Raw genomic sequence first — 26761 nt, 5'->3', positions numbered from 1 at the left:
ACTACAGTAGTAAATACCCAGGGAACCAATTGCCTTAGATTATCGCAAGTAGCGGACATATATTCATAGATTTTCTTGCCGTCCTCCGATTTATGTATAAGTAACGAGACAAGTAGTACTGAATAGGTTAACTATTTATATGATGCATGAGCTTTCGCAAATAATGAATAGAAGCTTCATCAGGTGAAAAACATTTTTTCACCCGATGAAGCTTCTATTCATTAGAAGCGAAAGCTCGTGCGTCAAATAAATAGTTAACCTATACAGTACTACTCGTCTCGTTACTTATTTTAAACCTGGTTAACACGGCTACTCTACGAATATTCCAATTTTTGTCAACACCACCCATCGTCAATCGACAGCATAGAATTTGAAAGTTTATAATCCCCGGAGATCCGAAGCGAGTTAAATCTACTGCATCCAACGATCTCCTGTTCTAGGGGTGGCCTGTTAGATTGGCTTATAATCAACAGTAATCCGAGTCAGTGAAGGTTTACCGAACTTTCAGTCCATTCAAATATTCCGTATCGAGGAGAATGACTTAGTATAAAACATGTACATAATTCTTAGACAGCAGCAGACATAAAATTCGACGGCGAGAGAAAATTGAACCCAGTCCAACAGCTGTTTATATTCAACCGAAATCGGACTAGAGAACTAAAAAGAAAATCAGACAAATTCAACGTAATACACACAACTGCCGAACTGGGTCCTCGTTTTAAACCAATAAACTTTTGTATGGTATAATATATAAAAATACGTGACTGCGCCGCGAAGATGAATTCCGGTTCATCGATTCGGCAAATAAAACGAAACTGAAAGAGAGAAATACTAAATAGGCAGACGAACAATGCTTCGTATGGAAGACAGATACCATCCACTGAGTACAAAAAACATACACACATCAACTATTCATATACATGTACGAATCTAATTTCGTCGGAATTTTCGACAATTTTCTCGTTATGAGTTTATCATATACAACTTCGAATTCAGGTCGTCTCTATCCGTACATTATGCTCATTAATTTCAAAAATAATTTGATAATGTTTTTCCAAACGCCATTTACTCCGTCTGTTCAATCCCGACTTTCTTCGTTCAGCATCGAATTCGTTATTCGCGGATAAACAACGCTAAAATGCTGTCGTAGCATTTTCCTTCGAACAAAATCATGTCACTGTATGAACTCCAGGGAGACTTCGAGATAACGATAAACTAATCATGAAATGATCGAGTTCGATCACTCCAGTCCTAGAGACCAATTGATGCCTTGTACGATCATAATAATAACGGGTTGCCACGCTACCAGGTAACGTATCCAGTCTAATAGATTACCGTATAGAACATGAGGTCGTTCCCATCTACGAAAATACGTCAAGAAAAACTATAAATTATCATCAAATCTAAACAGTGAAAATGTACACGTTATGCTATCAAACCTAGCATACATCGGACTAGCAACTGATCATATCCAGTTGATAGTGAGCGAGTACCCGGCGTACATCTCATGCCAATCTCTAGAATCCACAGCATGTACATAGACGGCAACTGGGATGTTATCTAGCAAATATTCTAGAGGGCATCCCAAGTCACGTGTCATTTTGCTTTGTTTTAGTCAGTTCAGCCATGTATGGTTGGTTGATTATGGAGCGTGCACATCGGCGGATATCACAGGAACTGGGTACAACCAGTTGCTCAAAAGTAGAACATGGGCAACTGGCTGGAACTGGAGATCGTCACTTACCAGTTTTATAGCTCACTCACATCAACAAATCCTAGGTGTACGCTAGGCTTCAGTTCATCATCTTCATCAATTTAAAGAATTTCTTGCTAATGTAGCAATAAAAGGATACGGATTTGAAAACATTCTTTTCAAGTCGACTTTCTCTTTGCAGTATGGACAAGTCTCTTTTTTACCTACGATACACCACCCTCGTATACAAAACTCGTGGAATCTGTTTCAAAAATAGCGGTTAAGGTTGAATAATATATAGTAGAACATTATGATAAAACAAGTTCAAGAATCAATCAAAAACCTTTCAAATAGGCTAGAGCAACGATGATAGAGCGTTAATGGCCAAGTAGATATTAAGTCAAATGGAATTAAAATTGAGCGATTGAACACTTACTTCATAATCATGTATTAGCAAATCAGAAAGTACATACATGTAGCAATTTTTAGCGACTGTCTGATATTTATCAGATTTTTAAAATTTGGCATCTCATTGTTGGAGACTTCATACAGGGTGGCCACTTTTGGATTTTGGGAAAATTTGTCAAATCCCCTAAGTTTTCTGTGATTTATTTTAGACTTTTCTGATTCCCTCAGTTTCCAGGTTTTCCAGGTCAGTGGCCACCCTCCTATAATCATCAGTTTGTTATAAAGGATACGTATGATTGCACGATAGTCTGTAGGTTTTTTCGCCGATGTCGTCGTCGTCGTTATCGACTATCGAGAAATTATTGCCGCACACGGCGCAAACGTTCGGCTCTAAACGACGAGTCGGCATACCGGTTCTAGTGTAATACTGAAAATACAATATCATAAAATATTTAGTCAATTAACCTAAAAATGAGAGCAAATTAAATTTTCTTTATTTCATATTATTAGTATTTATACACCTTTTTTCAGAACACGATCAAATATTTGAGGAGAAATTTGAATATCTATATTCTTTGAATGTACACCAAAATCTCACTTAGATTCAATGAAAATGCCTTTTTAAGACGAAGTTCGATGTAAAGTTCTATTTTTCTTCGTTTTGATGATGGCGTTATAAGTTCAAAGGTTATCGTTTAACATTCTAGGACCATTAGCTCAAAAGCTACTTACAGTTAACCAGTAGATAGTCAACATCGATCGAAATCGAGACAATTAAAAGGTTATTGTGACTACAGTTAACCAGTAGATAGTTAACATCATCGAAATCGAGACAATTAAAAGGTTATTGTGACTACAGTTAACCAGTAGATAGTTAACATCATCGAAATCGAGACAATTAAAAGGTTATTGTGACTACAGTTAACCAGTAGATAGTTAACATCATCGAAATCGAGACAATTAAAAGGTCATTGTGACTATGATATCTAGGCCTATCTGCCAGTCATCTCCAACTTTGAGCAACTGGCCGTCGTTTGGTAAATTAACTAATTTTGAATCTATACATAAATCTAATCATAAAGCGTACACTTAGATTTTTCAGGTATTACGCAACATCTATTTTCTATACTCACCCCGATATGCGCGGCCATTTTGTCAGCGCAAACCTCGGCGAAATCGCGGCCGACGACGCCGTAATAAAGTCCGTAAAATAGCAACAACAGACCGAAATCCATCGCTACGTTAGGCTGTATCATGAAGAGTAAATTGAGACCGAACAACGTGAACATAATCACGCAGTATCCTACGATTCCTAATGCGTAACTCAGCTTATAAATGATGACGAACCACGTGTAAACTTTCCTGAAACGATCGAATGAAACTCGATCAGTGAATCGCGATCAAAGTTCGCCACTTCTTAGAGAACGCATAATTTCACCAATCTATGCTTTTTCAGGCATCATGCGCATACAAGATGGGGCGAAATCAGTAATTCAAAAATTTATCTAAGGCCTTCTTTCAATTATATGGAGTATGGATCCGCCGACCTGATAGTTAGTTTACTTCATTTCTTTGAATCAAATTCAATACAATTTTCAGTCTTTTCAAAAGTCAGCTCGAAAAACAAAAGAATTTTATTTTTCAAAATTTTTTCCCCCGTTTCCTTCCATTTCAAAACAACCATGATCGTACAGATCGTGGAGAAACTTTTCTTCCTTTCACCTAGCCATTTTTTTCCTGAACAAATCCATACTCCAAGGAATTATACAAAGAAAAGTCCCCTAAAGGCCTATTTACATGGAAAAAGTGGCCTAAAATGGCTAAGTTTCAATTTATGTCTTAAAATGAGGTATCAGCAGGATCTAAAACCAGACATTGATTAAGAAGAGTTGAACTGTGTTTGAGACTCAGAGAGGCATGTGCAAATTATACATACCTCGGAGCGGTGCCGGCAATCGGGTGTCTCGTGGCGATAAACGTTATGTAGGCGGTGATGATTGAGAAAATGAACCATATACTAATGAAACGCCACCAGTGAAATCTTACGCAGAAAAATATCGGTATTATCCACATGCCTATGAGCGTTACAATCTAAAATAGAAAAGAGTAGCATAAATGCCGAGGTATTTTCGATAATTCATGGCTGGTTTCAATTAGAATCATTGGTTATTTGACCGGTAAGTTTTCATTGAAAGACTCTACCTATCGCAGCGAGATTATTAGGCCTAGTAAAATGGTATGGTGAAACAATGAATATGAAGACAATTAGAAGAATAGGAATGTCAAGTAACTGCACAATAATTATCAAGAACTCGGTCTGGCGTTAAGTTCATCATGATCGGATATTTTCACAAACCAGATTGGTATAAGCCCATCCAATTTTAAAAGCTTACCACCAACGAATACCGAGTGGCCACTTTCCGCCAATTTACAAATTCCCCAATTTGTCCATGTTATAACAGAAAATTCACGGAGTGAATCTGACAAATTTCTTGGTTTAAATTATTGCAATTTATTCATTTTATGGATTACATATTGATGACGAAACACATGGACAACAGCATTATCCGAATTCCCCGAGTTTTCCAAGTGTTTTGTAAAATCTGTCAAACTCCCCCGAGTTTTCGCTGATTTTTTTTTCTAGATTTTCAGATTCCTCGGGTTTTCCAAATCGGCGACCACCCTGGATTCCGTAACTAACAGAGAAAATCTAGCCTGATGTATTGTATAGCAGGGTCTGATCTAAGCACTTGTCCGATTGCCCGGGACAAGTTTATTATCATAAGGGCAAGTAGGTTATCATTATCACTTGTCCACCAGGCTAGTGCAATTTTATGTCTCAGCTTTTCGCCAATCGTTACAACAGTTGGACTGTTTGTAAAGCACAAGTAGATTTTTGAGAGGGAAAGTAAAATTTCAGATATGCTTGCCCCCGGGCAAGTGGTTCTTATTCCTTAGATCGGACCCTGTACATGTACAATAAACTCTGCCGTTAGCAAACTCAATGGATAGTAAATAAATTTCAGTAAAATTCACTCGAGTTGACCAGTATGGATGAGTATAAGTTAATTTACCTGATAAGATCTGAAATGACGTTGCTTCCATTGAACGAGCATAACTTGGGCGACGACTAGAGTCGCTATCAAAACTAGGACCATTTCGGCGTGCATGGCTTCGTGTCCGCGATGTTTCTCATGTAATCTCATGTGTTCTACTCTGTAATAATTACATCATTCATTGATTAACGAGTAATTAATATCTAGATGCGGAAATAAAAATATTTCAGATTTTTCGCAGAACTCACTTCCATCTTTCTTTTTCCGACAACAGAGACAAATCTATATTCTGAAATTTGAAAAACGAGATCGTATGCGGAAACATTTAAGGTGGCACGCAGGCGCGGATCCAGACTGTCGCACATGCAGCATGTGCGGTAGTCGTAGTTTTCAAATGCCCTTGAAAAAATTTTGTTTTTGGAAAAAAGTAAATAAAAGGGCACACAATTTGTGCGTCATAAAAAATAATTGCCTTTCTGATCTAGGCCTAAACCATGAAAATATGAATGAAAATAAATTGCCCAAAATAAAAAAAGGCAATCTAAGGCATTTTCCTTCACTGAAAAGGGCACTATTCTTAGAGCCACATTATTGTTGCTCTATAAATTTAATCAAAAAAGGGCAAATTTCGCCAAAAATCTAAAAAAAAGGCACAAGCAAATTGAATGCGAAGGCAAATTTAGTGGCATATGATAGATAGCCTACCAATAAATGGCACTCAAACTCCAACGTGCTCACTGGGCATCAATACTGGCCCTTATCAAAGTTAGTGCCATTTTTTCAGTGTGCTGTAGTCACCGAATGGCCCTGGGTGCGCCTGGCACGAAATGTCATTTTCAATCATCTGTAGTTAGAGAAGTTTACAGGCAGAAAATTTGACAGCTGTCAAAATAACGACACCTAGTGGCAAGGATGTAGAACTAAGTAAATCGCTTTGGAAATCAGTCTTGTTGCACGTTATTTGGGGCGTTTAAGACAGATGCGATGCATCAAACTTGACGAATTTCATATCATCTGAATTGTTATTCTGTATTCGTGGTTTAAATGCCTTCGGATCGCTACCTTATTGAGTAATGAGTGGTCGTGCCACGGATCGCGGCCGACGTGTGCCTCCATCTTTAGAGTAGTAGTTCCCGGTTCTACTGCCAGGAGCTCTGATCACACTGTCCATCTGGCAAATCTTAGAATAACCGAATATCTTTAATAAAAAACCAACGAAGTTTCAGTAAACAGTTATTGGCGATTCATCAATTTAGTAAAACTGAAATTTATTCTGATTTCGATACTGGAATAAATGGGGATCTCAGCTGGATTCGAACCCAACGCCTGAGGGCTAGTAGACCAGCTACTAAACCATGGCCCTGCACTCTCAACCATGGACCAGTTATGTCCCATCCAATGATGGTCGAACCCTTTACATTTTGCCAATGTATATTCAGACTGATATTCATGCAGCAATAGAAATCATGTTGACGCCAATTAACCAAAATTACTCTGCTCGTCTTGAATTTACAAAAAGAACAAATTACCTGTTCTCCAATATCTGCTATCTTGATTATAGTAATACTTGGTAAATCAGACAATAAATGCAAACCAGGCGCATTTGAAATCCTACATCTAAATGAGTCACAGCATTTCCTGCAGTATGACGTTACAGCCCTATTCCTCTCTAGCTGAAATCTCTCCGACAAATGCATCGTGATATCGAAAGATGTGATAATCATTATATTTAGCAGAAGTTCTCACACCCTCCTAAACCAGACGATCCTATCGTATTTTAATCTATAACAGCTTCATGTGCAGAGCTTTTATTGATCGGTGTCATCACAGCTATAAATATATATATATACATACACGTCTTTCATCAACACTGCCCTCGGGACATTTAGTTCTCTGCCAGATTTTTTCACTCAACCAGATTATATATTATCCAATGACAAGGCAGAGCTCGTAAAGCGAAGACACAAGAGCATTCAAGAAATATTAAGATTGCTAAATTTAGTTGGTTTTCATTTTCATTTATTTTCGTTTATTCTTTCATATCGGTTAACTATAGGAGCTCATTTCTTGAGAATTTTCACTACTTCATTCTTTCATATCAGGGTCTATAGGAGGAGCTCATTTACAGTTATTTCTCTGTTGAGCTCAGTTCGATTCAATGCAAATCGATCCTTTTTTATGAATTGTCAACAAACGAGCCAAATCTTTCATTTCAAGCAAACAATCATTATAAGAATGTCATTCTATTTCCACTTTTGTTTCACTGGATCCCACTTTTTCTCGTACTCCTTATAAACTCTATCCATCAGGGCGGCCGTCTTCGTCAACGGGTCCAAATCGTGGAACGAAATTTCCTTTTTCTCAGCGTACAATCGCGGCGGGTGGGGCCGCTCGATTTTCGGCTCGTCCTTCAAGTTCATGTACGCGTCGACGGAAAGCGGCGACGCCTCGGACAAATATGGTCGCATATTTTCGCGTAAAACCGGTTTCATCAGCAAGAATTTCAATATCAAACTAATAGCCTCGTCGTTTAAGCCGACGACTTCGCCGTTTTCGATTTTTTCGTATAAGTTCATCTGCGGCGTATGCCAGCACAGATTACGCAGAGGATTGTTCACGTTTTCTTTCCACAATTGTACCGTATTGAGTTGATAGGCGACGAACGTTATTTTCCGGCCGTCGGCGACGATCGCTTGACTCGAAAACGGCGACGTCAATTCGTTTAGATACGAGAAACCTGTAAATACAATACAACGCAGCTTTTAGCGAGAAGAAAATGAAGCAATGAATGGGATACCAGCACACACCAGATGGTGCATCAATACACTGGGTTGTTCGTAGTGAAAATTAGTTACATTTCAATGGAAGTTTACCAGCATTTTTAGGCTCCTGAATTAAACAAGTCATCAAATAGATATTAATCTCAACATTATCTTTCAAGTCATAGGATATAAGAGTCGCTTTTCCACTCAATGGATGGCATTATATAGATTTCACAGAAAATTGATCTACTAATGAGAAAAGTTGATTCCTCTTGAATTTAAAATTGAAATTTTAAATTGAAGCGCTGTAACCCAGTAACTACTAGTGAAGCTGGCCGATCTTTACAGAATCCTTGCCAGCGCAAATCATTTGAAGCCATGAAATCATCAATCATAAAGAACTTAAAACAGAACCTGAAACAGGAGCTGATACCTTAAGAAAACATTATGGGATCTAAATAGTGCCACCAAATATTATTTCTTAAATTTTGAAATGAAATTCTGGTAAGGCCTATATGACAGCAATAAAGTTACCTTGGTTATAAGCCTGGGCTAGTGCCCAGCTGAAACAAGTCAGCATTCCATAACCGAGATCCCACTGACTGAGTTGATCGTCGTCTAGATTAGCTACATTTACGCTGCGCGTCTGCGATAAATCTCGCGAACTATTCAAACAAGCTAGATACCCGAATTCGCACGGATCTCCTTCGATGAACTGATTTTTTGTCAGATAACCTGAAAATAGAATAATTTGATACAAACCGTTACGGTAATATTTTCCTGCCTAAATACCATAGAAATTAAATCAACAATTGAGAAAATTGAATCAACCAATATAAAAGTGATTTTAAGTTAGATTTTTTTGTGACTTGGACGCTGGTACTTACCTGCACATATACTAGGGCTAGTATTGCTAGCAAATTGTCCCAGAGCTGATGGAGTAAACTTGTATTGAGGCTCTTCACCGATACATAAACTGTCATTTATATCGAAAAACTGAAACGTTAAAGTTTACCCGTAATCAGATACAAGATTTCATCCGAATTAAGAGACAATCTGGATTGAAAAATTTGAATTACAGCAGCAATAATAAGATATCAAAATGTATGCGATAATAAGATACAAAGAATGATGAGGTAGAGCTTCGCGTGTCATGAATGAATCATAAATCCAAGTCCCACAATCTGAAAGCCGAAAAGTTACCATACCATAATATCAAAATTTACTATCAAACGAAATTTTTGGTTTTATACTAAAAACCATTTTAGGAATGACCATTTCAGCAATGACCAGAAATGTTCTTTGTTGAAAACTAAAAATTCGGTTTTTAAAATAAATTTTTATATTTTAACTTTTCTGGTTGTGGGACCTGGATTTACGAACAAAAAATTTCATCCTGAACAGGACAATTTCAGTAATTTCATACTAGACATATCAAACTATCAGTTATAACAAATAGATTTTCTGGTCCCCTGAAGTTTGTTGTAATGAGTTTCCAACCTGCATTAAACCATCATTTCATGCAAGATCATTTGAATTGCAATTTCTAATCTACGTAAGCTATCAATATAATCTTATTTACAGGAGGTAAAGGAGTTTCTCCTCTGATTAACAAATCCGCGCGATCGCTGAACTGCATCCGGAGCAAACCCAAATTATTCCTTCCGCGACATTCATCAATCTCGTCGTCGCCTTTCTTCGAGTATCCGCCGACCTTCCAGAACGATTCGATCTTCGCGTCCTCGTCGACGTGCGACCGCAGCACGTGCTCGTACTTCCCGGCCAACGTCGCGCGCAACGCTCCAATTATCGACTTCAACGTGTCGGAGCAATATTTCCTCCGGATAATACCATCGTCGTCTTCGTCGCGATTTTCTCGATCGCTCAAAATATTCTCCTGGAGAATCATACGACGCACGAGCGGTTTAACAGTTTCTAGCAATTCCGCGTCGAAGCCAACAACGTTATCGTAAATTTTCGGCAAATCGGAAATAATTTTAGATTTCGTTACGTGCTGCTGATAGGGCAGGATTCTCGGAACTTTCTCCAATGGGCGCACGCGCCAAGTCGCTTTTTCCTTGTCCAAAGAAACGACTCGATGAAACTTTTCGTGTAGCGTCGGTATTTCCGATAACTGGTCGCCGGCCAGCCAGTATTCCCAGGCGTCTTTTTCGGTCCAGTTTTCCCATTTTCCGGGCGGATATCTGGGTTTAATCGCCGGGTATTCGGGCTCGTCTGTATACTCAGAAGGGTCGGCGCTGAGTAGAGCTGAATTCTGGTGCGCGAATCTACGAATCAATCTACCGGGAGACGTTTTATTCGTTAGAAAACGACCGATTTTTAGCAGAGCCATCTTTGCCGACAGGCCGCTGCCATATGCAATATCACTAAAACGCGGTTATGGCCGTGTATGGCTGGATTTAATTACTGGGATTCGAAACCAAACATTAGTGGTTAGTTAGGTAGCAGGTTAGTGCTATTCATGGCGATTGCGGTCCGAAAACAGAATCTATCCGGCTCTGATTAACAAAATTTATGTTAACAAATAAACCTACTTAATTACATGGGGCTGTAGCAGCGTTTTCGACGAGGATTTGAGGTGAGTTAAGTCAGAAGAGCTTTCTCTGGAGTCTGGGCCTGGGGCCTGTTTCTTTTAACAATTCAATTCAATTAATGTTTATTGTCTTCAAAATCAAAATTACAGTGACAAGAATAACAAAATCAGAAAGAAAATAGGGTTTAACTACAGTTTGGGTAACCTTTCCACTGTGTGGCGTAAAGAATAGTGTTATGGTTAGGTTAGAAACACAACCATTCCGAAAATAGAAATTTTAAACACGCTACACTGACTGTATGTGTGGACCTGTGGCTGTGCCCGCTGGTCTGTGTGGTGCGTGTGGTGTGTACTATATCAGTGTATGGCCTATTTATTTACAGGGACCAGCGGCAAGTCATCCACTTCCAAATTCCATGGGTTTTCCTGGTAAAAATGAAACAGAACTCTGTTTCCATGAACGTCAGTGTTAGTAGTAAAGAAAGCCCCGTAGCGTGCTGCTTGACAGGTCCAGTGCCCGCAGTAGTGTAAGCTAGGCCTGAAAATATTTCGACTTTCATCTGATATATTTATAGGAATTTAAACGTAATCTCACGAAATGAAGATTTTAAAGTTGTGTAATGCTTGATGACAGATAGGCCATAGGCCCCACATACAGGCTACGTGTTATTTTTTTCTTCAATAAACTTTCAAGTTAGTTTTCTTGTTTTTAATTCAGGGAAAGAGAGTGATTGCAGCTGAGATGCCGTTAAACGTGAAACCCGAGCCTCCGGACGCTCTGTACGTCACAGAATCCAGCGACGGACAGATGACCGCTACACCGGTACCGGTAACCAGCCAGCCTCCGCAGCAACAACAACAACAGCGAACAACACAAGCACCGCAGGCAATTCAGCCGAGACCGCAAACGTCTAAACCGACGACTCAACAACCCGTTGCGTCTACTAGTAACAACGAGCCGAAAAAACCAGATCCGATGGATGAAGCGTCTGCGCGAGGAATCTTCGGATGGACGAGCATCGTCGACGTGAACGTTCCCGTTTTATTTCGCGGCAAGGATAAGATTCACTACGTGGCCGTTCGTATCGTGGAAACGAAACTGCTCAGTCGGTATCCGAACGTTTATCCGCAAGAGCTGAAAGAGAAACCGCCGCTGCATAGTTATTATGTAACGGCGAACGAGGTGAAATTACTCAACGAAATCAATACTCATCATTGCGACTTCGAGTACGGCCACGAGCCATTCACCGAGAAAGACTTGATCGTCAAACTCAGCGAGTTCGTCCAGTTCTTCAAAGTCGTCAGGGACAGTTTCCCCGATGAGAAACTCAAACAGATGAAGTTCAACCCGCGTTCGATTACGCGAGGCGGCTGGGTGCAGGTGAACAACACTGTTTTGCCGTACGTTTATCGCGACGACAAGGAACGCCTCGTGCCATTCCAGGTCGTGAAATACGCGGCCGGCTTGATGACCGATTTGAACGTGAAAGGACAGCCGGGCAACGCCGACGAAGTGATCTTTTTCAATCGCGTTTGCAAAGAAGCGATGATCGATTTCGACTTCAACTCGTCGTTGGAGTTGTTTCCGTTGGACGTGATTCGCAGCAATTGTAAACCGACGGTGATCGAACTGCCGTCGCACGACCCGTTCTCGCACGCCAAATTTCTGCCGCCGGCGGCCGTGCCGATCGTAATGCCGGCGCCGCCGGGTTACCAGGTGCAGCCGCCCGGTATTCAGTACGGACCGGGCATCATGTTGAATCCGGCTAATCGGATGATGCATCCGATGCAGATGAATCGCCCTCCGATGAATCAGATGAACGGCGGAGTCCCTCAGCAGCAGCAGCAGCAGCGACCAGCCGTGCCTAGTAACAATACGATTCCCGTGCAGTCGTCGTCGCAGTTCGTACCGAGGGCGCCACCGAATACGGTCGTGCAGCATCCTACGATGCCCGCACAGCATCACATTCAACTACCGCCGGCTTACCATATGACGCCGGTCTCGATGGGTAGCGCGGCGCGGCCTCAGGTCGCTACTACCGTCGCGCATTCGACCCCGCAGCCGAGAATCATTGTTCCTCGGTCGAACAATCAGTACGCCGTTATGAGTCAAGCTCTCAGACCGGCCGTCGTTCAATCGGCGTCTCATCAGCATCCGGCGCTGGTCATTCACTCGAACGCCGCGCCGCCACAGTCGTTAAATAATCCTGTCGTGGCAAACAATGCGCCTCGGCCGAATATTCCCGTAGCGAGTAAACCTCCACCCGAGCACACGCTGCAATTGGCGACCATCGAAGGAAAGCGTTTCTTGATGGTCAAAAAGCAGGGTAACAACGATCTGATTTTGGTGCAAGACGTCGTCAAACAGTTTTTCAAACCGATCGACATTTCGGAGTTTTTATACGCGTTGACCGACGTGTTAAAGGTCGAATTGGCGGAGTGTTCGCCGTCTTTATCGGCCGTGTTGCTTCGAGCGAGGCGTCTCAATGAACAGAAACTAGCCTGTAATAAACTGATAAAGGTGTCCGATTTCTGCGGCATTTTGTCGAAACTCAACTACATATACAAAGATCGATTGCTCGCGGCTAAGTTAGCGAAGCAACAGGCCGCGGCTAAAGCGGCAGCTGCTCAGCAGCAACCGGCAGTCGCTAATTCGGCAACTTCCGCAACTAACGACCAGTCGAAAACCAACGACGTCGTTCACATCACAGGAGGTACCTCGGCTGCGTCTGTTACATCAGCTACCACCTCTGCTGCTCTAACGTTAACTACAGCGTTTGCTACTGCACCATCAGCTACTACCACGTCTGCTTCTGGACCATCAGCTACTATGTCTGCTACTGAAACGTTGGCTACTATATCTGCTACTGTAACATCTGCTAGTGACCCAACTGTTGCTGTGACATCCATCGATGGTCACTCTGTTGTAACTGCTACATCAACTAATGACCAGACTGTTGCTTCAGCAGTCTCGGCTTCATCTTCTATTTCTATGGTATCTACTAGCATCCCATCTGTTGTTATGCCTACTGCTGCTGTACAGCCTGCTTCCGTGGTGACTGATGTAGAACCTGTTACTGCGACGAATGCTGCGATATCATCCGTTTCTATTGCGTCGACGGTGGCTATCACTCGGGTTCCTTCCTTACCGCGTTTTTCTGAAACTTCGTCATCTTTAACAACCACCACTAGTGAAAATCCTACACCTACGCGAGACAACTACCAGGAGCAAAGAAACAGAAGTGGCGACAGTGATATATTGTGTTTATCATCAGAGTCTTCGTCTTCAATCGCGACGACTACTACTACTACGACTCCAGTTGTTAGCTCGAATAGTACGAACAATACAACGGAAAGTCTACTAGTTCAGACTAGTAGTCTACTAGTACCGACTAGTATTACGTCTTCGGCATCGGTCGATGAATCGGGTGGGGAAGAAATGGGTCTGAAAATTGGCATGGTGATGTCGCTGAGCGAACCCATCGCGGCCACTTCGGCTAGTAGTAACACGCAGCCTGAACTCATTTGTTTAGATGATTGAATGAATCTCTGATCTTTGAAATACTTCCCGTTGAAAAATGTACGATGAATGTCACTTACCGGTATTCTTTTGCATAGATTTGGTTTGCATTTATTAGGCGAATGCCCGGTATGCTTGATCTTGATTGAGTTTAAGAGTGTTAACCATTTTATCAACGATGGTTTATTTTTTTCCATTTTTCTCCACTTTCATTACTTTCCTAGTTTATTAAACGTTTTTATGTAAATAATTGTATAGTTAACCATGTATATCATTTACATATTGGATACTGCAATTTGTTAGAATTAAGTCCACCGCATGACATCAGACATCATCAATGTATTGGTTGAAATTCATTTTAATTTTTTTACGGTTTCACATAAATCATTTCTGTCAAATGTTATGATGATCAGAGTAGCGAATGAACTATCGTATCAATATTTTAAAAGATGCCTTGATTTTCTTTATTTTGGGCGAATAAAACGTAAGTCGTTCATATTAAACACTTTCTTCGTGATGTTTTTACAGCTCTTTCGGCGAGATGCTTCGGTGGTCTCTTCTTGGTGTGACGAAAGCTTGTCCTCTGTGCTGAGGAATCATGCATCAGGGGCCGTGTAGTGGATTGATCCTTTAGACGTCGTGTTAGTAAATTATAATTGGGATATTGTCTTTGGATCAAATCCTCAACTTAGCATCCCAGTCAAAAGTCCTAACAGCTCTTCAAACCTCGGTATAACCCAGATTTTCACATCTGGCCTCATGTTGTCTATTCAGCAAAAAAAGCAAACAGTTTCTATTTCGTCATCTAGAGGATTTATCCGTCTTTATTTTCAGATGTAAATCATTATAATATTTCAATTGTTCCTGTGAAAGGGACGGTTTGACGAGACTTAAAGCGGAGATAAAATGTTCTTGTTTGACAACTGATGCGTCTAGTCCATTGACCATAAGTGCCTGCAGAGCAGCCTGAAATAATGTTACGACAAAACGATGAGCGAAACCTTACATGGCTATTTTAGTGATTCATTTTAGGGCTATAGATTGTCTGTTCAGTCAGAATTCTTGTGTCGCTTTCATACAGACTAGAATACTGTAGAACCCGTTTAATTTGAATCATTTGGGACCAACGAAATTTGTCCAGATTAAAATCACATTTTATGTACATCGATGTATAGGACTAAATGATATCACCCAGGGCTTGTTTTATTATAGACTTGTATTACCTTTAACCCGGGGGTTAACTCAATTGAAAATGAGAATTGAGTTAGTCCACGGGTTCAAGACAATCTATGAAACTGGGCCCCCGATATCAAAATCTGGATAAACTAACGACAATTAAGGGTGTTTTACTGTAAATAAACTAGTAAGGATTTGATTATCTGGGTCAGGTTTCACGAAAATGTTTAAGCTAAAAACGGTCAAGTTTCAATTGTTGCGTCATTGAAAACATAAAGTAACCAATAGCAATTACCGTACACCAAAGATTTGAGTTAAACTTTGAAACTCATGAAACCAGTCCCTGTCTAGAATTAGAGAAATTGCAAGGATTTTCATGTTTAGTGATTCGATTAGATCGACATAGGATATGTACGAGTGTATATTGACACGACAGTATTTTGTTCATTACCTCTCGACATAAACTCTCTAGATCAGCGCCTGTATAGTTAACAGTTAGATCTGATAGTAAATCGATATTTATCTCGGCCACTGGCATTTTCGCTGTATGTACTTTGAGAATACTCATTCGAGTCTGAAATGACACATTTTATAGAATAAGCAACGTCTCGAAACACCGGTCTTAGATTAATGTAGAAAATATTCAGAATTCGGTCGAACCTGTTTGTCTGGAGGCGGCACGAATATCAGACGGTCCATTCGACCCGGTCGCAGCAATGCGGCGTCGAGCATATCGGGCCGATTGGTAGCCGCGACGACCAGTACATCTCTATTATCTACCTTGATGGTGACGTCATCCGCAACTCCCTGAAAATGTTCGTCAAATTTTGTATGTAATAACATGACACCAGACACATCTTTGGGAATGGTTCAATTTCATTCATTCATTATAATAATATCTAATTAAAACCTACAGGTCAGAAATGATAGAATGCATATAAAAATAGTTTTCTTGCAGAATTAATAGCTACCAAATTGAATTTAAGTGAATTTCTTTTTTCCCGTATAGAAGTTGGAAGGTACAATTCAATGATTAGATATGATTGGAATGGATCGAAACCATTTCTCAAGGTTTCCAAAAGTAGAATCAATATTTTTTATCATTTATCCAATAAAGCAGATCGGTAATTTTCAAATCGAGGATATCCCAGGACAAAATGAAATTCACTTTTACCTTCCTTGTTTTCACTACAAACAAGACCTACCCTTATTGTGCTTAATAAAAAGAGTGTAGAGACAACAGAGGTGAAGATTGTCAACTTCATAACTTGAAGCATTTGCGAATGTCAAAAGAAGAAATGCGATCATACCTCTGGTACAACAGAATTCGTTGAATCACCTTCGTGAATCTTTTGGCTCATATTCGTTTTGTCGACGAGTTTGATACCGATTCCGTCCATCTGATTCAACAACGTCGATAACACACGTTCCTGTACACCGCTCGAACCTTTCTCCGTACGTTTTCCGACGATCGCGTCGATTTCGTCGAAAAACAGGATAGATGGCGCTCCTGCCCGAGCTTGTTGAAACACCTGAATTGTATGATAATAAATGTATTGTAAAAATACGAAGTAATGAAGAAATATCAGCACATATCAAAAGGTGCATCATGATCATTATTGTCTTATGACTTGCAGACCAGAGGGGCCAGTTGCTCAAAAGTTGGTTAGAGTTAACTAGTGGATAGTTGACATAGTGACATATCCACAAAAATCACCAAAAATGAGAGGAATAGTGGATCAATTGAAAATGAACTAAAAAATTTGTTCCGAGTATTTAGATATTTTTGAGAGTAATTGAGCTTAAAAATTGTAGGATTTATTCTCAAATAGTAGATGTTATCAGGTGTGGACTTTTTATTTCATTAGACCACATGCCTGTGTTCGGCTATTGCCCTTTACAGCCCTGCGTGATGTTCATCACTAAAAATTACAGCCAAAAAAGCAATGAATGATGGAAAAGTATTTATACCTGGACGATGACTTTCTCTGAATCCCCGACGTATGGCGAAAATAGCTGAGCTCCGCTGATGGCGAGAAAAGTCGCGCCACAAGCAGTAGCTGCAGCACGCACTAGTGTAGTCTTACAGCATCCCGGAGGTCCGTACAGTAAAACACCCTTCGGCGGGCTGATTCCCATACGTTTAAATGCATCAGGATGAAGTATCGGCCACTCGACAGCCTACAAAATATTTGAGGATTAAACCTTATATGTATGTAAAAGGTTAAACATTTCAATATGACTTGATTTCATTCAATCAGGGGTGGATCTAGGAAAACTTGAAGGCCGGTGGTTCTGACGAAAAGGCATTCCTCAGATAAAGCAGCTAAGTCAAAGGCCTCTGTTCTGTGTGGTTCCACCCTCAGTTTTAGATATTTTTGAAGAAATAAATCCGAAAGATTAAATAAGGAAACAAGTAGTGCTATATAGGTTAACTATTCATTTGATGCATGAGCTTTTGCTTCTTATGTATAGAAGCTTCATCTGGTGAATGAATGTAATCTGAAAGATTGAAATTTCCAAGAGGACGAGTGTCAAATCGGCAGGTTTTAACTATTTGTCTTTACGAAAAGGGCAACCTGAAACGGAAGTCAGACCCCCGAGACCATCCCCTAAATCCGCCCCTGTCAATTGAGTCTTTCATCAAGCAGTTTTTTTCCCAATTTCAGCTGACCATCCGGTATTCTAAGATGAACCTCACCTGTTGTAATTGTTGTTTGACCGAGTCTAACCCGCCGATGTTCTCCCATTTCATCGGTCGATAATCGACAAGTACGTCCGAGCCCCTCTGAGTTGAAGGCCGAATCGTTGACAAAGCCACTTTAAAATCTTCCATCGTCACATTTAGGTCAGCCTAATTAGTGTGAAAATTGTTCATAGCCATGGATATATATATATATATATATATATATATATATATATATATATATATATATATATATATATATATATATATATATATATATATATATATATATATATATAATATACATAGCATCTAATCAAATTCTACGGTACCTGTAATGGCTGGGAAATGCAGTCCAATCTTTTTAAAGCTCTATGCGTTATTTCTCTGCACAATGACGCCAAATCAGCGCCCACATAGCCATTAGTTGATTGCGCAACTCGCTCCAAATAAATTTCCAAGCCGAGATTAACTTTGCTCAAATGCGTTTTTAATATGCTCAGTCTTTGATCCGCAGTCGGAATTCCAACGAATACCTAATCGCGATAAACCGAATATCATGAACAAGCGAAGATATGATCAAATTTTTCGAAAAAATAACACAAATAGACAACATCAAGGCTAATTGAAAATTGTTTCGAAGACGTAAATCTAATGCTAGAAAGTAATTCACCTCTTTTTCAAGACGTCCCGGTCTCCTGAGAACGGAATCAATAGCATTAGGCCTATTAGTGGCAGCTATTACTGTGATGAATGTATCTTTACATTCGTGGAGGTCGTCTAACAAAGTCACTAGTTGTTTAACTATTTTTTCCTCTTGACCGGCGCCGCTTTTCTTAGTTTTTGGGCACAAAGAATCGATTTCGTCGAAAAACAGAATACACGGGCCTTCGAGGCTATGGTTTTTAGCTTTAAGGAACAGATTTTGTAAGTTCGTTTCTGTTTCTCCGGGGCGATTGCCGAGCAGCTCGGGTCCATTTACAGTCACGACATAACAATCACAAATCGCGGCGACACGCCGAACTAAGGACGTTTTCCCACAGCCGGGTGGTCCTAGCAGCAATACCCCGGTTGAGCAAGGAATTCCAAATTTGTTTAATTTAGCGCCGTGTAGCTGAGGCAGTTTTATCAAGTCGGTCAGAACTTTTATTTGTTGGTCCAACCCGGCGATGTTGAATTTCTGTTTATGGCATCTTTGTTCATGACGCGCTTTACTCAAAATTTTCTTCACGATCAACTTCGTTTTAGCGCCAATAGTCAAAGCATAATCTACGCCATCCTCTAGCTGCTGCTGCTGCTGCTGCTGATCTTTTGCCATTATCAATATCTTATGAAATCCATATAATGCGCATAGATCATGTTCGGTACAATCTATTTGACTATTTTCGACGACCGCTCTTCGATCCAATATGTTATGAAGATAATTATCTAATAATTTGTGGCGAAGTTTGAGTTTTGAAATATCCACATTTTCGTTGACGACGATTGTCAAATCGAGCGATTTCGGCTCGACCGATTTCAGAATATTTAAATCGCCCGGAACATTGACTCGACAGTTTAGCCAATCAACTGCTAATTTACCATCGTGATCATCTATCGCCATAACGCGGTCACTTACTGACATGACACCTTCTTGTAAATCTTCCCGCGGCCAAACACGACATATGAATTCTCCGTAAGATGTTTTAATGCGTACAATGCTGTTCAATGTTAGGCGTAAATCGTTGATGAGTTCCGGTCCGAGGCGACATCTCTGTAAAGTCTGGTCGAAGCCGCCACATCGCGTACAAACAACTGTACCTTCATTCATGACTGATTATCTAAAAACTGGGGAAAAAAAGAGCACAATTGATAACATTATTTACCACAGACAGGTAACTGACTACTGGACCCTATGATAGCAAAATAGTAACTATTTTCTATGTTCAAAAAGCCGCCATTTTGTATCGACGAGCGATTGACGAATGAAATGGACCCAAAAACCCACATCGGTCCAATAGATTGTTTTATAAAGCTGTCGATTTAGCCGGTGATCGAGGCGATCGTATTTCCGTTACCGTACTAAGTTATTAACCGTTCCAATGTCGACTTGGCCTTGTACAACAAACCGTCTTCATCCGTCGTTCCCGAACTGGTGCGGAAGCGAGTTCGGGAGCGATAGACTGGTTACCGGCTATCTGCAGAATTGGACAGGCAACCAGTCGGGCTTTCATTCCTTACATGAATATCACAAAATAATGTGCAGTCTGTCTATAATATTGAGAAGATATGGGTAAATTTTACTTTTTTTCGAGGCACTACCTCAAGCTTTTCGCATAAAAGCTAGGTTCCAAAAATTCTAAATTGTGATTTTTGGACCGGCAACAAACAGATTGTGAATCTATTAAAAGCTAATACAGTTGCGAAGAACTTAATGAGCGGGCCTGTACCAGAGGAATGGGCGGCGAGGCGTTAGTCGTGAAAACTATGACATCAAAATGAGATATAATCATCGTAAATTTACGTAAACTAATTCAGGACTGGGGGGGGGGGTCTTATAATCTCTAAAAGCGACATGTCAAAAGATCAATGCATTTATTATTGTGGTTGTTAATGAAATGATATCTAATTTTTCATTTCATCTTCCTTGCCTCTTTTTTCCTAGTTAGTTACCTTATCGTTGGTGGCAGCTTAATCGGATGGGCTTATACTTTATGTGGTTTGTGAAAATATCCGATCGTGAAACTAATCCACAGGCAGGTTACTGACTACTTTTTTCCGTGGCCATTTTTTTAGTTGGTCATTTGTCCCTGGGCAAATGCCTTGGCCATTTCTTCTGGCCTTTTCTTTTCCTTGGCCTTTTTTCCTGCCATTTTGCCGTTCACCGCACAGAAGAGATATAATTATATGGAAAAAAGGTATAGGAGTTTTCCTACTCCTTCTAATTGTGAATCCCCCAAGAACTCTTCAAAAAACTATAAAAAGGCCATACCGGGTACGCGAAAGTAAGAAAAAAACAAAAAGAATTTAATAAGGACTTGAGAGAATGCGAAATCAATATCCCTAAAAGTGGTCGATGCTAAATCAGAAGGAAAGATAATGAGGCTAGTGATAAGCCCAGACTTGGTTGACCCTCTACCTTCACCAAGAAATGGTAGTTGCCCGCGTCAGAAAACGAACAAAGAAACTACTATTTTAGATAACGTGTTTTTTATTTGAAGTCACATCAATGATACCAGCGAATTGACATCGATCGCTTTAAAAGTCGACATCATTGGGAACTAACATCCATCACAATTCGCACGTTTACATCCATACTTGCAAAGAAAAAGCGCAAATAGTGCATAGTCCTCACTACAGGCTGATGAACATTCTATTGCACATTTGCGACAACGATCGTCTATTTCGTCAGAAGTAACGCTTCCAGCGACCATCATCAGAACTAAAACCATGACCATCGGATACTGAAATGAAAGCATATCGTTATACAAGGTATATTTCCAAAGAGAAATATACTGCGATAGGCGGTTTTGCTAAGTCATTGAAGAATAAGATAAAGAACATCTAGATATATAATTTCCCATTGAGGTAGAGAGGTCATCTTTTTATTTCGTTTTCAATATTAGGGGATGTGTTTATGTTAAAACTTGTAGTGCTGAATCGATTTAGGTAGCTTCAATAATGGCAGATGCGAGAAAAAATAAAAAGTGGAATAAGTAGCCGAGTAATTAGCCTGCTTTTCGTGGACTCAATAGTCGCCTCACATGAGAATTTCACATGCGGCAAGCGTGGATCTACCACGTGTCGCTAGTGTGTGATAGGACAACAGCTACGGCAGCAGGCATCAGACCACAATTAGGTTAGTAGCTCGAAGATGCATAGGGCCGGACCCCAAAAATAGTACCTAGAGTGAAGAAGAGGTCCCCCATAAATGTTGCCATAATTTCTGCAAATGGGCTAGGTAACGAATTTCGGTTATATGTATGAAATCCATTGATCCTGAGAGACAGATTGATGATGAAATAAGGGATTCCCTGGACTGTTTTTGCTTGGAGTAAGGGTACCAAACACGGTTAGGGATTCCCTTAGATATTGGGCTCGGATGTACTGGCATACCTGTACTGGGATACCCCTCCTTTCTAAAGGTTTGATTAATTCAAAAGTTAGGTTGGGTATGTGGGGCGAAAACCACTGCCATAAGCAGGATTTCCCCTGAATTTACGCGCTTATATGAACTAAACTCTCGAATTTCTTGTTTTTACTATAGGATATAGAAGATTTTGGAATAGTGGTGTGAGTTCAGCAAAAAGACGGATTTCACTGTTGGCAAGTGGGGATTCACCAGGTGTCGCAAGTTTTCAGTATTACTGTGCCATTCGAGTACATATTCCGAAGTGTATGGACAAAAATACCACACATAAACCTAATTTCAATAGTTTGCGGAGCAGCGCTTTTCTATGTGCCGAGTTACTGCCTTAAAATCGACAAAACGCCAAAAAAACTCGTTCCTTAGATAATCTGTTCACACATTTATCAATTATACATTTTCAAGTACGTAAGGATGTGTTTTGATCTACTGATGAGAGAATGCACAGGACAATGCTGCACAGTTGAAAGATGCGTTACGTCGTACCCGGAACCGACCGGTTACAGACATACCCTGTTGTCTCTGGCATCAATCAGTAATCTACGACCTCAATATCTTAAAACGACCTTTTAAAACTCCAGCCTCCCGGGAGAACGAGAACCGACCACATGTTACAAGTTTCTCGGATGTAATAAAATGTAAAAACTCTTTTTCCACCATGGAAGTGGTTGGAGTATCATAAATCTATTCTATACGTTAACCACTGCGACCGTAGAGGATGACATTGAGATGATAGCGATGATCCACCTGGTCCACTGGTGTACGGTAGGATATCAACTAATTTTACAAAAGAGAATTATAAAACGAATTACCTTTGAAGAAGACATATTTCTCCGATTATGTGAAATGTGTTTCAATGCACGTACGAATACTGAATGGAGCGGTATTGATAATAGCGGTTTAAATAGATATATTATTTGATCAGAAATGTAGTATTGCATGGAAATGAATAATGTAGTATTGGATAGAAATGAATAATGTAGTCTTGCATAGAAATGAGCAGCTGTGAAAAGTACTGTGTTCCCTTTGTCTCTAAGCTGAACGCACAAAAACTTATCATATTGATCACTCTGTTGAAATTATAGCAATACCGGTACATTTTAATCATCTCTTCCACTCAGACGACAGTCAAATAATATATTATTGCATTGAAATGAGCAGCTGTGAAAAGGGATGTGCGTCCCTTTGTCTCTAAGCTGATTTTTGACGGTCTTAACAAAGTCACTACCATTATCACCATCATCATTATTATCTGCACTATCGCCTTCTCCAGCATCATCATCCCTCTTATCAACGTCATCACTAACGGCATCATCGTTTCCAACATTACCCCATAGTTTCTCCAGTATCACCGCCGTCATCACAACCATCTCCACCATCATCCCCATCACTTTCTCCAGCTGCATCATCACAATCGCCAGCATCATGACTACTTACCCTACTTGCACCATCACCATGATCTCCGATCCTCATGACTATCATTTTCGCCATCATCATCGTCATTATCACCCTCTATACCATCACATATTGAACCAGTCAATCAGTTGACCAGTCTTCATCCTAAATCTCCTTTACGTACTGCCAATGTTTGGAGACCTAAGTTTATATCCAAATATTGATGCCTTTGTGTCGGCAATCAAGTATTGGATGACTGTTTTCTATTTAATGAGTCCTAAATCCTATGTCAGAGCATGAAAAACTCCACTCCTTTGGTTTAGATAACAAAAACATAGTATTTGGCATCCATTCTGTCCTACTTCGTCTGAATTTTGAAAAAAAAATTTCAACTACATATATATTCCTAGCAATTATTGCTCAATCACCTGGCAACTTTTCAACATTACAAGCTCATTAAACGGTGGTTTAGGGTTGAAGATAATATTATAAAATGACTCGTTTTTCTTGTATCCAAAGCATTCTGGACCTATCATGTCAGATTGTGTTGGTCACATTTTCCTGACTGTATTCTGGAATACAGTGGAATATAGCTTGGATCCGCCTCGATCTGAATTTATTAATTTTTGGATGCGTGAACTAGCTCTACGTGAACTGCTTAACACACAGTCGTGATACTTTTCATAATTCTGCCAAACAATATTTCTGCCTAGAACCATTAAGTACAGAAAGGGCGGTACATTGGGCTCGATAGAGATAGCAGGTCGTCAAAACTGCCACGTCATAGAGGACGAGGAACATCTATCATTCAGCTGAGCGCTCACATTTTAGTACAGAAAGGACAGTGCTCCAAAGTCCAAAATGCTGAACAACTTTGTCAGTTCTTTCTTTATGGCTCCAAAGAGGATATTGTCAGTTCGACAAAATTTTAACGAAATTCCATTGTCTGTAATCGTATGTATTTTTGTAAATATCTTTGTTTATTGTGATGTGTTTCTATTACAAAAATTTATTAATTTATACATGAATTTATTACAGGTTTCGCTATGGTCACATTTTAATCTAATCTAACTTTTATATCCTCTGTAATTCTTGTATTTTGTCACATTGTGCATGGTTGTTTTGCTTAAAAATGTCAAGAACCGCATTCAGACTCAATGAAACCGGTAAAACCGGGTGTTGTCATAAAAAGAAGTTTAAATCATGCTTGTTATATAAAAAAAAAAACAACAAAAGTAGTAGATCACTTTATACTTTATCTGGAGAATGAAACCAGTAAAACTGGTATCGTCTATTATCTGGTATTATTAAAAATGCTTATTACAAACAACATTGAAAAATGTTGCGTCAACAATATCAACAATGTTGTCATAATTATTACAATAAAACTATCTTTTAATCTCATACAAATCAATGCCAAATCAATGATCCATAAAAAACGAAAAAATCGAACTTTGAAAATCTAAAAAGATGCTTGATGATGCTCAAGTTGTGTATCTCATCATGGACGTAAAACGTTTATACGTCCATGATCTCATGAAGTATCAAGCATTCTATCATACCATGGCCGTATAAACTAGATTATCTAGTTTATACGTCCATGATCATATCAACTATTTAGATGTACTTTTGTTATCTAATGTTTTTGATTCTATTGTGTGTTCTTATTGGTAAAAGGTTATCAGTAGTTGAGCTGATAATATGCTGAAAATGAATATCATGAGATCGAGGATACGCTGTTCATATCGATAAAATCGGCATTTTATGGACCATTGAAAAGCACCCCACATTGAAACAATTGAGATAAAACTCAAACTAGCGAAGGGTGCCTTCGCCGTTCACGCGCAGAGAACAGGTGACGACCCAGCCAGGAAACACTGTCCTTACGTCCTTTCGCACGGGGAACGACAGTGCCTCACTTTCATCACCTACCTACAGGGTGCGCTGGACGGCACCAATATCTGAAAAATCTGCCAGATTGCTCAGGACAAAAAAGAGTACCACAAACTGAATGATCCAGGTTGGATCGAGTTCTGCCGGTGAACCAATGGCTTGAAATAGAGTTAGCTACTGCCAGTGAATGAACCAGGTTGGATCGAGTTCTGCCGCCGAGACCAGTATGACCACTCAATTACCCCGAGCAATCCGACGTCATCCAGCACACCCTGTAGTTAGATAGTAAAAGTGAGGCGTTGTCAAACTGGTTTGCGTTCCCCGTGCGAAGGCACGTAGGGACATCATCTAACTCGTCCCGACGTTCTCCACACGAGACTGACGAAGGAGAGCTGACGCTTTCGGACAGCATAGAACACAGAATTTCGAAGATAAATCGGCCCCGAAAAGGAGAGAACATATTAGACGATGAAAAAAGAACAGATTATGGAAAGGCGCAGCGTTGCAAGGAACGACAGGAGAATCAGAATTATGTCGGCACAGTGAAGCGAGAGCAAGAGATGAATGACTGGCTTGGCGATTTTACTCTGTGGACCGATGGGACATTTCAATATTGACCAGATAGGCTGTTCGCTGGTAGGGTCGGGCTATGAGAAGATCCAATGGTCGGATCTGGCTTTCACTGAGAACCTTCGTGTCAGTGGTGCATCGCTATCGCGACCCCTGATCCACGTGAGCTCAAGACGTCGGACGCCGGTCACTCTCGACCTAGCCTATGAACTGAAGTGATTATAACAGTTTGAAGTGACCCGGCGGCTGCGGATGAACTAGGTTATACTCAGGGCTGTGGCTGGTATTTAGGGGGCAGAACCCGAAAATGGCCGGGCAATGAATGATCACACTAACGAACCAAGTTGAATGCTCGCTTGCCACAGTCGTGTGTTCACCATATAATTATTCCGTTATAGTTCTATGATTATACACAGTATTTAAGGCTACCGCTGCCGGGCTGTTCTCTGTGTATAATCATAGAACTATAACGGAATAATTATATGGTGAACACACGACTGTGGCAAGCGAGCATTCAACTTGGTTCGTTAGTGTGATCATTCATTGCCCGGCCATTTTCGGGTTCTGCCCCCTAAAAGTTAAATGACCTTTAAAGTTGGAGATCGCTTATTGATTTGAGACTTTCGCTTGCCAAGGGTCAGTATCGCTACCCTCCCTGCATCTTCACCCTTCATTCGTAGACTGATTGCCTGTCCCATTCTAATTGAAGATAGACCGCAGATAGGCAGACTGGTTATCGGTCTCTGTCTTCAGTAGTTCTCTGCGAATAGGCGACCAGTCAAGTAGACCGGCAACCAGTCCATGGGAAGATCGCCAACGTGCGCGGCTTTACTTTAAAAAACCTGGATGAGTTTCGGATTATGGAAGAATGGCAATAGAGAATTTGTAAGAGTTCAGCGTGTAAAGATGATTATCAATTACA

At 40.3% G+C, this 26761-nt stretch overlaps 4 protein-coding genes across 4 annotated transcripts; 1 reads left to right on the top strand and 3 right to left on the bottom strand.

Moving 5' to 3' along the window:
• Positions 1–207: 207 nt before the first annotated feature.
• Positions 208–6281, bottom strand: LOC141905611 (E3 ubiquitin ligase Rnf121-like). The gene is made up of 8 exons (XM_074794559.1): positions 6220–6281; positions 5406–5446; positions 5176–5317; positions 4038–4192; positions 3235–3463; positions 2392–2528; positions 1854–1955; positions 208–1361 (listed from the first exon to the last, which is right to left on the bottom strand). Exons 1-8 carry the CDS (start codon positions 6271–6273, stop codon positions 1241–1243), a joined length of 981 nt encoding a protein of 326 aa, XP_074650660.1. The 5' UTR covers positions 6274–6281; the 3' UTR covers positions 208–1240.
• An 883-nt stretch (positions 6282–7164) lies between these two features.
• Positions 7165–10313, bottom strand: LOC141905771 (large ribosomal subunit protein mL65-like). Its single transcript, XM_074794789.1, has 4 exons — positions 9502–10313; positions 8807–8915; positions 8454–8654; positions 7165–7894 (listed from the first exon to the last, which is right to left on the bottom strand). Exons 1-4 carry the CDS (start codon positions 10270–10272, stop codon positions 7401–7403), a joined length of 1575 nt encoding a protein of 524 aa, XP_074650890.1. The 5' UTR covers positions 10273–10313; the 3' UTR covers positions 7165–7400.
• Positions 10314–10419: 106 nt separating this feature from the next.
• On the top strand, positions 10420–14462 carry LOC141905770 (uncharacterized). The gene is made up of 2 exons (XM_074794788.1): positions 10420–10518; positions 11192–14462. The coding sequence occupies exon 2, from the start codon at positions 11216–11218 to the stop codon at positions 14012–14014; it is 2799 nt and encodes a 932-aa protein (XP_074650889.1). The 5' UTR covers positions 10420–10518; positions 11192–11215; the 3' UTR covers positions 14015–14462.
• A 332-nt stretch (positions 14463–14794) lies between these two features.
• Positions 14795–19990, bottom strand: LOC141906299 (ATPase family gene 2 protein homolog B-like). The gene is made up of 9 exons (XM_074795546.1): positions 19918–19990; positions 18529–19682; positions 18188–18391; positions 17871–18023; positions 17141–17350; positions 16480–16701; positions 15830–15976; positions 15621–15743; positions 14795–14959 (listed from the first exon to the last, which is right to left on the bottom strand). The coding sequence occupies exons 2-9, from the start codon at positions 19663–19665 to the stop codon at positions 14795–14797; spliced, it is 2361 nt and encodes a 786-aa protein (XP_074651647.1). The 5' UTR covers positions 19666–19682; positions 19918–19990.
• Positions 19991–26761: the final 6771 nt, after the last annotated feature.

This window comes from Tubulanus polymorphus, chromosome 5 (genome assembly GCF_964204645.1).
Source record: "Tubulanus polymorphus chromosome 5, tnTubPoly1.2, whole genome shotgun sequence".
Classification (NCBI taxonomy): Eukaryota; Metazoa; Nemertea; class Palaeonemertea; order Tubulaniformes; family Tubulanidae; genus Tubulanus; species Tubulanus polymorphus.
The sequence above is the reverse complement of the archived record's forward strand: the minus strand, read 5'-3'. Positions and strand labels throughout refer to the sequence as shown.